Genomic DNA, 14,963 nt, shown 5'->3' with positions numbered 1-14,963 from the left:
GGGGACATGGCACAAATCTCAAACCATGGCACACTTGCATATCAATTCATTTACTTTTGTAAATTAAAAAAATGCACTGAATTTAATTGTCCTACCCGTGATTACATAAAGTGAGAGTTATATGGCAAAAATGCAATGATGCATTGGTGGCGTTTTGTTCATTTAGCACAGCAACTTGAGGTAGAAATCCTTAATAAAACAGGTGCATTAGGGTGAATTTTTTGAACTAACTATCATCTAAAGTTATGTTTTCCAGGAGCACAATACCTTTATGTGTGAAGAAGTAATAAGAAGCTGATGCCAAAGCCGAGGACAGCTTGTTATATGAGGATCATACGCCAGACCTTCTGTGATCCCAGGAAAAGAAAGCCTGATGGACCTTTGTGATGGCTGTGGTTGAAACATCATTATGTGAAAAAGGGAGGTCAGCTGTTTTTTTCTTTCCCTCTTTTTTTTTTTTTTTTCAAAAACAAAGTCCTGATGACCATTGTATGCTTGTTACAATACCATCATACTGAGCCTTTTTAGTTTTTATTAAGAGTAGTTTTGAGCTAAAAATGAAGGAGTAGAGGAAAGACTTAAGGTTGATCCTGACTGATGTATCAAGGACTGTGGCCTCTCTACATGGGACGCCTGCTCTACCAGCTGAGCCAAACCCAAAAGTTTGTTTTTAGACTTCTTACACCCAATTTTAATGTTGTTACACTTCGATTTAATTCATATTACCGAATGACTTTGGAGAAATTGCGTTCCCCTCCTCCTGTAACATCCGAGGTTGAAGTCTCCCACAGTGAAATTAATTCTGTATATTTTTTTCAGCCTCTGCACAGAAATACTTTTGCGATGGAATTCAGGTTTTCTGTCACACCTCAAATTGTATTTACCTCTGCAGGCCCTGTTGATATTGTGTTGAAGGGAAAGTCTACAAGCTGTCAGCAGAAGGTGAGTAAAAGCAATAATGAATGCTATCACCTTGTGTGCATCGGAAAATCTAATAAGACTGGTTGTCAGAAAGAAAAAAATCGGCTTCGGTAGAAGTCATTCAGGGACATCAACGCTCCAACATTGAAATGAGTTTTGCAAACAATAGACTATTTGTTGCAATGTACACCATCAGTGGTAGGAAAGTCAGTATAAGATTAAAATCTGTGATACCCTTGAAGGAGCAAACAGCCACACTGTTGTTTTATTTACTAGAGGCTCATTAGAGAGCTCAATCTGTTGACTGTTTCATATGTTTGTAATTATTTAATCTGCTCAGTTGATGCACTTGCTTGCACAACCCTAATATCACATTGAGGATTCTGTATTACCTCTGTAAATATCCTGTGTATCACTGATTTTTTCATTACATGCACCTCTTTGTCATATGCGTATATCAGCAGGGCAGCTTTAAAATAATCTGAATGGAGGTCCAGGCCTGTTCCCTTAAATTCCTCAGAGTCAAATCTGTATGACAGCAAAGACATTCTAGCAAACTGCCTTCATAAATCTGAGATGTATGGCGTCAAACTCCAGCCTTGCTCAAGTTATATTTGGCACCTTAGTTCCTCTTTGGTGTTGTAATGTTTGATTGTGCCCCCAAGATGGATTGCAAAACCATTTCATGTTTGGAACTGCGATTCAACATGGCTACCCTCGCGTTGCATGCATAAAATGAGGCTCAATTGAATTATGAAACATGCCTCCTTTTTTCTCTTTCTCTGATGTGGTTATTGCATGGTGCTTTTGGGTCTTTGATGTTCTTGCAAAGTCGTGCCATCTCTTTTATATAAGCCTTTGAAGTGGGTCTAGTTACACTGCGTAGTGCTACGCAGCACTGTTGCTTTGGCAGTGCTGACTGTGGTCACAGTGTGATACTGCAGCAGAACTGCAGATCGTTTCAATATTATTGCTTTATCTATTCCATTTGATGTCTCTTTGAATTAACCTGGAACTTCCAGAAGTGATTTTTTTGACAGAGGTCCCTTTCAAATCTCTGCCACTACCCAATTATTTGAAGATAAAACTTTTCTAACTTTGAAAGTGTAGTTTAGACTACATTTAATAAGTACACAAGAACATACAAACAGTCGGCATGAGGCCTTTGTGAACTATGCACTTTGTACCACTAGGGAGCATCAGAGGACTTTTAAGAGAATCAAAGATTTGAACCCTTGATATATTGCAAAGTTTTTTTTTCTTTTCAGCAGAGCTCTGATATTCTTTGTAAAGATATATCAGAACAAATGTGGGTTCCTTTAAGTTCACTGCAATTTCACTTAGAGTGAAAAACAGACTTGCTCACAGGAAAACTTTAATAAGACATTTCATTATAGGTGGGTGAGTTTACCTTCTAGGAGTTTGATGATAACTTTAAAGGAGTGTGTTTTTAGGATTTTAGAATCAAAAAGATGAAGCTTTGTTAAACTGCACATTATTTTTTCCATATATATATAAAGAAGTTGTGAGATGTAGCAGATAGGGGGTCATAAACAACAGCATAAAACAACCTTTGAGCAAAGAATATTCTCCTCCCATTGGGTTATGGATGCTGTTTGAAGTTTACCATGAAAAAGAAAGTCTTTCATTTGAAGGGGGTTGTTTCAGCATTATGTATTCCACCATCAGAGCTCCTCTGCGCTTTGATAAATAGCACTAACATTGGTATGGGGAAGCTCATCAAAACTTGTATGCAATATTAAAAACTCAGCCATTGTTCAAAAATAAACTAATATTCACAATTCATTTTGGTTGAGCAACTAACTGAAGCTCACTGTCTACATCATTGTTCTGACTGCAGAGCAAACTTCTGTTTAAAGAAACTTAAAATAGCAAAGTTAATGTCAATGCTGTATTTGTTTCAGCTTTGTAAGTCAGAAAATGTAGTTTTAATCATTAATGCCATTTGCGATTTGCTGATTTTTAAAACTCTAAGGCAATGCATACATAACTATTTGGTACAACATTAAGCATTCATGGTATGCAAATTAGAGTCTGTGAAATTTTTCCACTTAAAGACGATTTCTCACTTCCCATTTGCATACATAAACGTTGATTTGTAAGATGGCAACAAAAGGCAGAGCTTTGACTAATTCAAAAAAACAACACACCAAGAAGAACCCCAATATAATTTTAATCCATGAGTGCATATAACATTCAAAATAAAGTATACCTACCGAGAACATGGACGTGATCTATATCTGGATCCACTGTAACCTTGTTTATGTGAGATGGGTTCATGAAATATTTGTGTAGATGAAATATTCATTGGACAGGAAGCCAGGTCAAAAGGCATTATGCCCAATAAACATTAAATTTAGTGGAAATAATAGTTAACTGCATGTTATAGATACATCACCACTTGTAAATACTTGTCACTACATGCACAGGTTTCTGTTAATTACTTAAACAGAGCATTGTGAAGAAGCCCCACATAAGCCATGTTATAAAAGGAACAGAACTGAAACAAAAGAGAAAAAACATGACTGAAAACTCTAAGAAAATAAAATCTAAAAATCAAAATCAGTTGGACTTTATTCGTCATGTATGAACACAACATAAATTACTGTTAATATGACTAATACAGACATTTACTCAGATTCTTAAAAAAAAGACATAAAACTCTTGCATAATTTACAAAACATGGTGTCCCTGTGCTATCCAAGACACATCTGTGCCCCCCAGCCCCCCAACAGAGTTTTTCATTCGTTCACTGTCCTTTTTTCTTTTTTTTCCACAATGGATATTAGGTATTTAAACACGGAAACTGTTTTTCTTCTTTTCTGTTTAAAAACATCTTAAAGAGAATAAGACAATTTGATGTTTTCAATGTTTACAGTGCTGAATCTGATATACATAGTGGCTGCTCTGTGAGGATATCGGTAATGTCAGAAGTCTCTGATTCTAAAAACAAACATTTGTTCAAGGACATTGCTTGTTCTCGCAGTGTCATCTCTCCAGCCCCGTACTTCTAGAGAAGTGCAGATGCGCAAATGTAAACATCTCCCTAGCTCTGATAATACTTTCCGTTGAGCCAGACTTTTCTGGATAGAAACAAAGCAAATAAAAAAAAGAACGTAAAACACTAAAATTAGCTCACTGTGTCCCAAAGATGCCTCTATCCCTCTGCTTTAGAGTCCAGAGTCCAAAAGACTTGTGCAACAGAGGAACCGACCTGTAATTGCCATGTTAAGGCTTGGTGTAGTTATACATTTACTCTGCAGTCCCTAGGTCACAATGCACAGCATTGCCATTGACCCCTGTATTTTTTTTGTCTTTATTTTTTATACAAAAACACATGGACACTCAGGGTACATACAGCAACCTTTGATTACAGCTGCTTTTCTTTCTGTCTGCTAGTATGTCTCTACCAGTGAAAGTCTCTTTGGCAGAAAATGCACCTCGTATTGTTACCTTTTCCCAATTTCACTTTGCCGGAGAAAGTGGATGTTATTAGCACTGTCTGCTAATTCTGGATACTGCTCAATGGAGAGCACATAGTACCCATCATACCCCAAAACTTTTCCACTACTTAAAAGCTGCCTCTTTTCTCCCTCTGTCCAAGGTCGAACCCCCTCCTCACCATCTCGGACCCGCTGCTGTTCTCTGGCCCACGCTCCAGCAAGGGCACGCTGACGCGCAAGCTCAACAACCCGTGCTTTCTCCTCATCCACTGTGGATCCATAACGGATATGCAGAGCCAGATTACCAGCTCGAATCTCCACATCTGCGAAGCGACGAGTCCGACTATCCATGACTGTGGTGGACTGGGAAACAGTCACATTGACTCCGTTCTCCAGAGTCTTGTGTCCACTGGTGAGGTGCATTGCAGCAAGGTCAGCATCTGGAAGGCCTGGCTTCACAAAGTAGTGCGTGTCACGCCCTTCTATCGTGAAATGGAGGTCTTCCAAATAGAAAGCATTGTTGAGGATTGTCGCAACCTTGATGCAGTCCTCGCTTGCCACATTGAGTGTGTGAGTGTGAACACTGCCTTTGTAGATAGCGAACATAACAGCTCTTCCAATGGGAGACATTGCTGCTGAGAACCACAGCCAAGACTTTTCACCCCTGCGACCTCGAGTGAGATGGACCTCTGGCAGCCGCTCGAATGACAAGAGGGAATGCGCTTGTCTGGTTACTTCCTGCTGGACCCCAGAGATAGACTGTAGGAGGAGTGCAGTGAAACGTTAACGCCTGAACATGGCAGAACCTGGCTTTCCAGGCCATTTAGAACCAGCTACTGCTCTGCCTCAGAGAGTTTTTCATCCCTGTCTAATATAATGGTGTTTTCAAGCTGGTTCTTCCAGCCAAAAGCAGATAAAACCCCATGACAATTTTGCAGCAACACTTTTTTGCGTAAAGGCCTAAGACCAAGAATCATAAATAGCTCCAAAAGATTGTTTTAACAGTAGCATCACCCTAATAATGCATATAAAAGTGGACAAAGTTTATTCAAATGGTGACTAAAACAACAAAGAAGAAAGCAGATTTTTTGCTTTTTGGGAGTTTCATTATGCAAATAAGGCCCAATTAAAATTGATAGACTATGAAATACATAGCTATCCAATTAGTGGATGGCAGCTATAATGTACTGCTGTAAGACAAAAACAATGGAAACAACATTCATTTTGTTGTTTGTTTATCTGATTCTCCTACATTTCTTAAGCATATTTTAAGCCTGAGGATTATGATGGTTGCTTTTCCCTGTTCTGTTAACTCTGTGCTTCATTTCCACGAGAAATATCACTGCTACCCACCGGCAGATCATCCCAGCGCTGACTCTTCACCAGTTCATAGGATGGCATGCTTAAATCGAACTTGGGAACCGGATACCCAGGAATGGTGTTGTGAAGATGAAAGCCAAAGGTTACAAGCCAGCTGTTCACATCTGCTCAAAAGAAACGAATCAAATACAGAAAGTTAGAAAGTATGACATCAATACCCCTGTGCAGCAACATATTTTAGGAGATAGAAGGAAAAAATGTTTCCAAAGAGGATAAAACATGTCCAGTAAATGTTAATTAATTGAGAATTAAAGCAAATTAGTAATTATCATCAGTAATTACTACTAAAAGCTGCAACTGTAATAACTCTTACCTGCAACATACTCCTTCATTTCATGGACTTTACTGATTGGGTTGTTATTTCTGAACATGTATAAATTAAAGGGAGTTGGTTCTTTGCCAAGCTTCTTCCAAGTAGAGACATCTGGTACAGTCCACCTTCCAGACATTATATCATAATCCTGCTCCCCAAAGTGCAGCAGTTTAGTCAGGGGATCATAAAGTCCTCCGTGAAACCCGAGCACAAGCTGGAAGTCTGGGTTCGAATCAAAGTAGACCTCACCATATGCCGTGTACTGGAGCTGTTTGACCAGAAGGCCATTGCTAGTGAAGACAGCCAGAGGTGTGCCGGTGTTATCGCATGCGATGTAAAACTCCTCCCCACTGCTGATTTCCATAGCAAACAAGTGGCCTTGAAGGTCGTAGTAGAGCGATGTGATCTCTGAGCTGGAGTGGTTGTATACATGTGTAATCCTGGCTGGGTAGCTCAAGTCTGCGTAGAAATACTGCAGGTGCTGGCCCAGGCTTGTCTTGGTTGAAACTCTGCGTCCAAGCCCGTCGTAGCGATACTGAATTGTCCAGCCGCTACTTTTGCTGTAGACTCGCACCAGAAGTCCTTTAGAGTTGTACTCAAAAATTTCTGCTCCCCTCTGACGCAGGAAACCATCCTCATCCATTCTGTACTGGATATCTCCGAGGCGAGTGATGCGATCTCTCAAGTCATAGCGTAGAGGAAGCAGTCTGGCACTGTTTCCAGCATTCAGCAGATGCAGATTTCCATTGAGATCATACGTATAGCGCCACATCACTTTATCGTTCAGGTACACGGTCTGGAGCTGGCCGTCTACATCATATTCATAACTGTACTTGGTGGTGTTTGCAAAGGGGCCAATCTTGATTTCTCGTTTGATGACTCTGCCTACGTCATCATACTGGAAAGTGATCCAGTACATCAGGGAGCGGAATATCTCATACTGGATCTCCTTGATGCGCCCATGTGCATCAAAGTGCTTGGTGTAGGTCATGACTGCAGTGGATATGATCTGATTTATATCATAGTAGATCACCCCGAACTTCCCAAACTGCTCAACCTTTCCTGAGATGTCGTCAAACTGATACAGATCGATTGGTAGTGGAGTTTCATTGATGACACCTTGCACGCTGGTGACCCGCAGGCTGCTGTCATAGGTGTAATCAAAGCGTGCGTTCACCATGCCATCCTCACTGAAGCGGAAAATCTGTCTATCTACCAGGGGACCCACTTGCCGGTAACGGATGGAGCAGATAAAACCTTCATTCTGCAGGTTGACAGTTTTCAGCACACCTGCTGTTTCGTCGTAGGTGAAGCTGACTCTTGTGCTGTCATACAGAATCTCTGACAGTTTGTTCTGGCGGCGGTACCTGTACAGGACCCTTCGGCCTGTGCCCAGGTGAGCTACTCTCAACAGGAGGCCATCTTCGCTATAGTCTACAGCCACTGATGCGTTGCTCTCTGGAGGGTGATAAAGGTTTCTGTAGTAGCCCACTGAACGGATGGTCTGCATGGTGTAGCGGGCTACACTTGGCATTGTGACAGCAGAAAGTCTGTCCAGGGAGTCAAAATCAAAAATGTACTGCCGTTGACTGTGGAGCAGGAGAACCATGGACTGGAGGGAAAAGAGCAAAACAGAAAATGTTTTCTTGAGTTGTATAATACATATACATATTATATGTGTAATGCCAGGCAAGTCTGAGCAGATATTTCCTCTTTCTGAAAAGGAGAAGGAGGGGAAATGAAAAATGCAATAGGTAGTGTTGACTTTTATGGCTGCAAGACAGCAGCTGGCAGATGTGCTGCAGATTATCAATGAAGTTTGCAAACCTCCAAGTATATTTTTTGTCTTGTAGTCAACGTCAAACACAAGCCTATTAATTTTAATATTCCAATACCCACAAACTTAATTAATTTACAGTATATGCAGTTTGAAGTGTGGGCTGCCTTTTCAAGGTGTACGACCCCTCTGGTGAAAATGTCACGCCAAGTCATCCGTAGCTACACAGAGGTTCCCTGCGCTCCCTGAGCTCCGTGTGTTCCTTATGTCAGAGTGTTGACATGGCTTTTCCAGGTCACGCAATGACAGGATGCAGACAGAGCGGGCTCAGGAAATCTCTGCATGTTTTAATAGCTGCTCCACTCTCCACATAAAAACCAAGTTATTTTTGTTAAGAGATGAATAAAGATATTTTTCACTGTCTGACATGATGTAACAACAGGCTGCGAGATGAGATGAGTAGTCTGTTTCTTAAATAAAGAATTTGCACATTTTATTCTTTCATTGTCAGTGTATGGTATAATATTCTTTCTTGAAAACTCTACAGTTTTAGAATATTTTTCATTATTTGTCAAATATGACTCCTTCATTTTTCACAGAATACTCAAATTCTTGTCTACTCTCTGTAGACTTGGAGACCTGAAACCTTAAAGTCTTGATAAATGACACAACTATTCATAAACGTCTGAACATTTTTATACACGGTTGTCAGAGAGTGGAATGAATTTGACATCTGAGTCAATGCCTGTTGGATTGAATTGTGCTCTTGCTGAGTTTTAGTTAATCATACCCTGCCAATGACTCAGTGTGTTGTATCTACATTTAAAGTCTTTTGGTTTCTACCTCTCTGGCTGTTAAGATGAGGTTTGATTAGACTTTTTAAGTTTCAGCCAGTCAAATTCTAATAGTTTCATATGTAAAGCAACATTATTTAACATTCATCTCATTGCTATTGCAAATCTGATATACAGTTTAATTTTGACTCTGACATTAAATGCTGCCTACAAATATAATATCAGAAATGGTCAGAACAGCTGAATAAATGAATCAGGTTATATTTCCATGTCTTCCTTCTCAGTTTGCTCCTGAATTTTTCTCAACAGGCATAAGCTTTAGAGATCTACAGATTATGGATGCCTCCTTAACATTTAATATCTAAATCTTTAAAACGATGTTATCAAGTCAGCAGGCGTGGCAGAGTAATTACTGTGTTTGCTTGGTGTCACTGCATAGAGTATAATCATGTAAACTAAAACTAGCATTTTCCTCCTGTATGTTTCAGACTTTCTTCACCCTGATGTGGTAATGACAAGCCTGCTGGACAGTAAATCCAACATGATTTCCCTCCAGCTATTTTCTCACCTGCTCCAGGTAGGTATAACTCCATATCTTCCCATCAGCAAACACCCTGGATATCAGACGGCCTTGGCTGTCATACTCGAGTCTCTCAGTGGTTGGACCCCTCTGCAGGGCGCTGATTTGCCCACTGCTGGTGCGGCTCACATTAACCGGCAGTAGCTTACTGCTGGGCATCCACAGCACTGGGTGGCCCGCTGTGTCGTATATAATCTTTAGGAGGAACTTCCTGTGGTCATCATAAATCTTCTCCGTCCTCAGGGTACGATCGTAATCGACTGAAAGAATGTTCCGTCCGTTCACCTGTGAACAACATTTGATTTACATAAGAACAAAGGAGGACGAAGGACAGCCACTAATCCTACTCTCCATGACAACAATCTACACCTAAAAGATCAAAGAACGTACAGGAAACATATTTTCAATGCGCTGCGCTTACCAGACAGATTAATAATGAGAAGAAATCCTCATCATGACACTGTGCTTTGTGGCTTTAAAAAGTTTTTCACAAGAATTCTCACTACAATTGTCACAGAGATTTACACCCTCTCTACAAGGCTCATTAAACTGAGAGACACTGGCTGTTGTTCAGGTACACTTAAATCATAACCTCTTAAATTTAATAGGTATAAAAAATTACTCAGAGGCAAAGCAAGCGTCCAAAGTTGAGTTCATGAAGTACCTTTAACAATAAATTTGGCTGTCATTTTCTACCGAGGAGAAATAAGAGAAGCTGGACTTGTTAAAAGGACCAGACCATTGATATTCCTCTGCCTTAGGGATTAAATTTGGAGGCTACTCCTTCACTTCAATTTTAAGATTAAGATGCTTTTTTAGGCTTTAATAAAGAGTGAAGCCGCTGCAAACAACAACAAAAACACCTGTCAGTTTTTTGACAGTTTAATCAGATTAAAACCTTTATAAAATTAATTCCTGTCCCTTTCTTTGGAACTGTTGCAACATATTAAGATCTAATTTTATGAAAGCAGATACCTACTCTTGTATGCTGATCATTTTCATAAGCCACAAGGAAGAAGGAAAAGAAGAAATAACCGAACATACCCTGAGTTTACGCCCAAACACGATTACTTTCCCTCTGGCTTGTTCTTTGCGGAAGCGCCATTCAACCAAGTTTTGCCCACTCTCCCCTGGCAGGCTCATGTTGCGTCTGGCCACAGTTGGGTTGGCAGCTCCTGCCAGGATGTGGGGCTCTGTCTGGTAGTGGGTGTCCATCCCGTTGGCATAAGTAATCCTCAGCGAATTGTCAAAGCCCACTTGAAAGCTACTTCTACATTGGTCTGTTGATGATAATAAAAAGAGCAGCTTGTAACAGAGGTGATAACAAACAAGGATTTATGCTTAAGATTTTCCCCTGAGCAAAGTTTTGGGCGTACTTAATTATACTTTGAGTCCATAATATGTAAAACTAAATAGTTTTCATTAAACAGTGCACATGAATGATGTGCTGAAATAACTGGACCATCTGGCTCTGGCAGAAAGTAGAAACCATTTAGATACAAGGTTGATGTGTCTCCCTGACACTCCAAACCTGCACACTGAGAGAGTAATCATTTACACTGTCGTCTGTCAGACCCTCTGAGCCGTAATGATACACGACTTAAGCTTACTCAACATTGCCCTGGCGACCCTTGAAACAATGACAAATAACAGCTTACAAAGTAGCCACCAGAGCCGGGAACACGACGCTTGTTGTCTTACCCTGAGCCAGCGTGTAGAAGGCACGGATGGTTGAGGTATTCGTGGTGATGCTGATTTCCTCCTCTGACATGGAGCTTTCAATGTCCACTGTCAAGGCGCTGTAGATGTCTGTGTACAAGTTATTCACCATTCCGGTGGGGAATGTCACATTCATTAGCCGTCCCTCACTGTCATAGCTGTTGGAGAAAGAGGACATCAAATGACAAAGGCGTGATAAGTATGAGGGCTCTCGGTGCCACAGTGCATTCAATTATCATCTCTTTTATATTTGTTGAGGAAGACAATCGACTTTATTGTAATTAAAATGTCACTTTTTTTTCTGGTGTTCAATTTCTTGAGCATAAGTGAGGGGGTGTATCAACCCAAGGCGCCATCCAAATATTTGATATGGGAGAATGACACATCTCATCAGCCACCCTTTTCGCCTTGGTTTTATATGACTGAATTCAATTATTTGCTTGATTGATATGTCATTACACTCTCAACTGAATGCTTTGCTTTTTTAGTTATACTGGGGTATCATTTATGCTGTAATGGGACATGACAGCGAATTACACAAAGGAGAAAAATTCAATCACTGACAGGACATGCTGCCAAAATAAAGTGTCACTGGATAGATGGTCCTTTTATTACACATTTGGCTTTTTCTTTTACTCCATTTCTTACTATTACCACACTTGACTATCCTGTTTTAGTCACATGGAAATAAGAAAGGGTCGCATACTTTGTGGATATTAAGTTGTTATAGTCTAACTAGGCTATATTACAGATCTGAGGCAAATTTTATAATTAGGTTTCAATTAAATGAGCAGCCTAAAGCAGTGTGCAGGTGAGCCCCAATTATAGAGTAAACTGGAATAAGCAATGAGAGAAGGCAGAACACAGAGCTGCACCGGTAGCTAAATCTTTGCCACTTGGTTTCATTAGGTTTTAGTTTAGCAGTTTTTAGAAACTAGTTTCAGTCCCAGCTCAGTATTAGGTGACTTGAAAGCTCAATGCGAAATCCTTTTTTCAGCAAGGTTGTTTGTGCTGCTCTCTCATCCATTTGAAGCAGGGAATACTCTCCCTGAGCATTTAAGTATCTGCCAGAAAGCCAAGTGCATTTGCTTACATAATTTCTATTAGTATGCACAAAATGGGAGGTGTGTTTTATTTGAACCATGGGCTTGTTCCAGATACAGAAAGCTTAAAGTGACTGTGACCTAAATCAGTCTCACTTTGGCAGCAGTATAAAAATGTGCACAGACAGAACCTGCCACTCTGAATTATACTTACTCGTAGAAAGTTGTCCAGCCAATCTCTGAAGTCTTTGTAGCCAGGAGACCGTTGTTACCATGGTAAGTAAGAAGCACCAGCTCCTGGCCCTGCGCTGTGAGTGTTTTCAGTCCACCGTTGGTGCCCATGGTTAGCCAGATCACTTGGTTGTCAGGGGCAACAATACGCACGGGTGTCCGGTTTGGATCTCTACGGATTCTCAGAGTGTTTCCGCTGCTGTCAGTAACAGCTGTGATGTCGTTCTCTGTGCTGTAGCTGAAAGAGTATTTCAAGTCCCCTGTGAGCAGGCTTGCAGTGTGCTGGTGGGTGCCATTGCTGTCGAACACATAAAGCTCCTGGGCATCAGGGGAAGCCACTTCATATGTGCCCACAGTGGTAGTCAAAGTTGGCCCATTTCTAGAGATGGCCCGGATGCGGATGTTGCCCAGGTCTGCCACATAGAGGGTTCCATCTGGAGCCGCCACTAACGAAGATGGAGCATTGAGCCTCGCATCTTTGGCATAGCCGTCCCCTGTCTGGTAGCAGTCGCAGTTGGCATCGTTCTTGCAGTCGCAGTCCGAGAGAGCCCCGGCCAAATGCGTTATCTCGCCATCCACAGAAACCTTCCGAATCCTACTCATCTTCCTCTCATCTGTCTCTGCTATGTAGATGGCTCCATGGTAAGATATGGTGATGGAGACAGCAGATTCCAGAGGGGTTAGCTGCGCCCTTTGACCACCAGCCACACCGCGCTCCAGTCCGGCCAACGGACAGTGGATGGGTCGGCCAGCTGCGATGCTCACTTGACCGTTTTCTGTGATGCGTAGCACGATGTTGTTATCCAGAACATACAGCGAGTTGTCCATTGGACTAACTGCGAGGTCTGTCGGCCACTCAAGAATCACCTGGAATCCAGGAAATCATCACATTAGTCTCAAGTTATTCCAAAAGGTTAACAGTTTTCTTTTAGGTTAAGGTTAATATCTACCCACTCTAAACACACATGACCTATAATTGCTATGCAGCACAAAGTGTGGCTCATCATTTAAGTGATGAATAAAATGAAGTTTAGTCCAGGGCCCTAAAAGTAATCTGCTATGAGCCAGCATAGAAACGACAACAAAACATAATGATATGATTTATGGAGGAACCCAACCTAACTTTTTAAAGTGCAAAGTTTTCTTCTGTTTTAATGTGCTAGAATTTATATGTAGAGAGCATCATTTAATTGGCCTGAAGGAAACAAAGACATAACAATCCCACAGCTTCTGGGTTTAAGATTAGCTCTTATCTTTTTATGAAGCTTATACATATATTTCTAGGATAATCAAAGCCACAATGACTTTTAAAACATTACATTTTGTACTCTTTTCCCTTTTTAACATTATAGTTAAGACATGTCACTCGTAGGATATTAATGGAGTGTAATGTCATTAGTTAACTCCTTTTATTGACACAGTATAGTTAGTGGTTCATGCCGTTTTGAAACTGTGTTGTAATAACTGTTGCTGCAACCAGAGGTGGGAGCAACCCGCCGGTTGGTCAGTTCAGGTTTAAATAAATAAATAAATGTCAAATTAGATCAAAACTAAGCAAAAAAATAAAAATAAAAAAAAATCTCAGCAGGATGGCAGCATTAATCACATCTTGGAAAAAGTACAAGCAGATATCAGAATCCACCCTGGCCATCTATTACAGTCTGCTTTTCAGAAATGTGTCAGAGAATAAAAAGCTGTTTATAGTAGCACAAATGACTGGCCTGGCCTTCAAACACATAACTGTGTCATTAAAACTGTCAAAATGCTTTTGAATTGTGCTTTTCCAAAGGGTGATTAATAATAAAACACAGTGCCTTTAAGGCTGCCACTAGTGGAACTGCGTAGAGCCAATTCTCTTGCTGGGATGCCTGAGGAGCCGCTGTCTCGCCAACACTGAGTCTTTATTGGCTCAAACCAAATGACTTAGTAATTAGCAAAAAGTGACAAGCTTAATCCTTTGTCTTTATGTTCTCTTATGTTTTCTCTTTTTATGTTCTCCACCCCCGCACATACACAAATTGCTTTCTCTGCTGTTTATGGTCAGCATAAGGATGAAAATGCCCTTATGCTGACAGAAAATACTCTCATGTTTTCTCTCCTGCTCAGTGCATGTCTGTTATTATCTAATCTGTCAAGAAGACAGTTGAGCATTTATAAACATGTGTTCCAGGGTTACTTGCACTTTTACTTAAGTAGCTGTTTCTGTTTAGTTCTGAAGTGTTTGTTTGAAGCCTTGCGTGTGCTTTTGTAAGGAAGCTGATCAGCATTAAAACATCAGAAATCTAATTAAAATGTAAATTGGTTAGTTAAAAACAAATTGAAAGAGCACTACTATGTCTGCCGCACATATGTAAGAGGTGATAGAAGGTACAACCTGATCCTGAGGCACTTTCACTCTCATCAGAAAACCACACTTAAGAATTCACTTTCTGCAGATACAGGATACAGATGGTGTGAAGTGACAGTTTTTATGTGATAAAAGCCTTTTTGGCTTTTTATTTTTTTTCATTATTCATTGACAGTACGAGCTCAAAACTCTGGAAGAAATAAATGAGGAGAGATATTAAATTCAAGCGCAGGCAGTTTCTTTGGAAGAGGTTTCATGGTATTGTAATGCTATAACCCATTGTGTGGGGACACAGCACTGCTTTTATATCTCCTCTTGTGCAGGTAGATGCTAAATTTTGTTGGACAAAGCCGGCTACCATTACTTCCTGTAAGAAGCGAAGGTTTTATGTGCT

General features: G+C 40.6%; 1 protein-coding gene across 6 annotated transcripts in view; it reads right to left on the bottom strand.

Annotated features, from left to right (window-relative positions):
• Positions 1-3,107: 3,107 nt before the first annotated feature.
• Positions 3,108-14,963, bottom strand: part of LOC141793369 (teneurin-3) — a 177,423-nt gene continuing 165,567 nt past the window's right edge. For all 6 annotated transcript variants that reach the window (XM_074674011.1, XM_074674012.1, XM_074674013.1 and 3 more), the window contains 7 exons: positions 12,206-13,089; positions 10,931-11,106; positions 10,274-10,509; positions 9,218-9,514; positions 6,079-7,690; positions 5,739-5,869; positions 3,108-5,144 (listed from right to left, as the gene is read on the bottom strand). In XM_074674011.1, coding sequence (XP_074530112.1) covers positions 4,392-5,144; positions 5,739-5,869; positions 6,079-7,690; positions 9,218-9,514; positions 10,274-10,509; positions 10,931-11,106; positions 12,206-13,089 — 4,089 coding nt within the window. In that variant the 3' untranslated portion in view covers positions 3,108-4,391. The remainder of the gene's footprint in view (positions 5,145-5,738; positions 5,870-6,078; positions 7,691-9,217; positions 9,515-10,273; positions 10,510-10,930; positions 11,107-12,205; positions 13,090-14,963) is intronic.

Source organism: Halichoeres trimaculatus, unplaced genomic scaffold, assembly GCF_033239565.1.
Source record: "Halichoeres trimaculatus isolate MK-OKI-2021-1 unplaced genomic scaffold, fHalTri1.1 fHalTri1_scaffold_7, whole genome shotgun sequence".
In the NCBI taxonomy this organism is placed as follows: Eukaryota; Metazoa; Chordata; class Actinopteri; order Labriformes; family Labridae; genus Halichoeres; species Halichoeres trimaculatus.
This window is presented reverse-complemented; position numbering and strand designations above follow the sequence as displayed.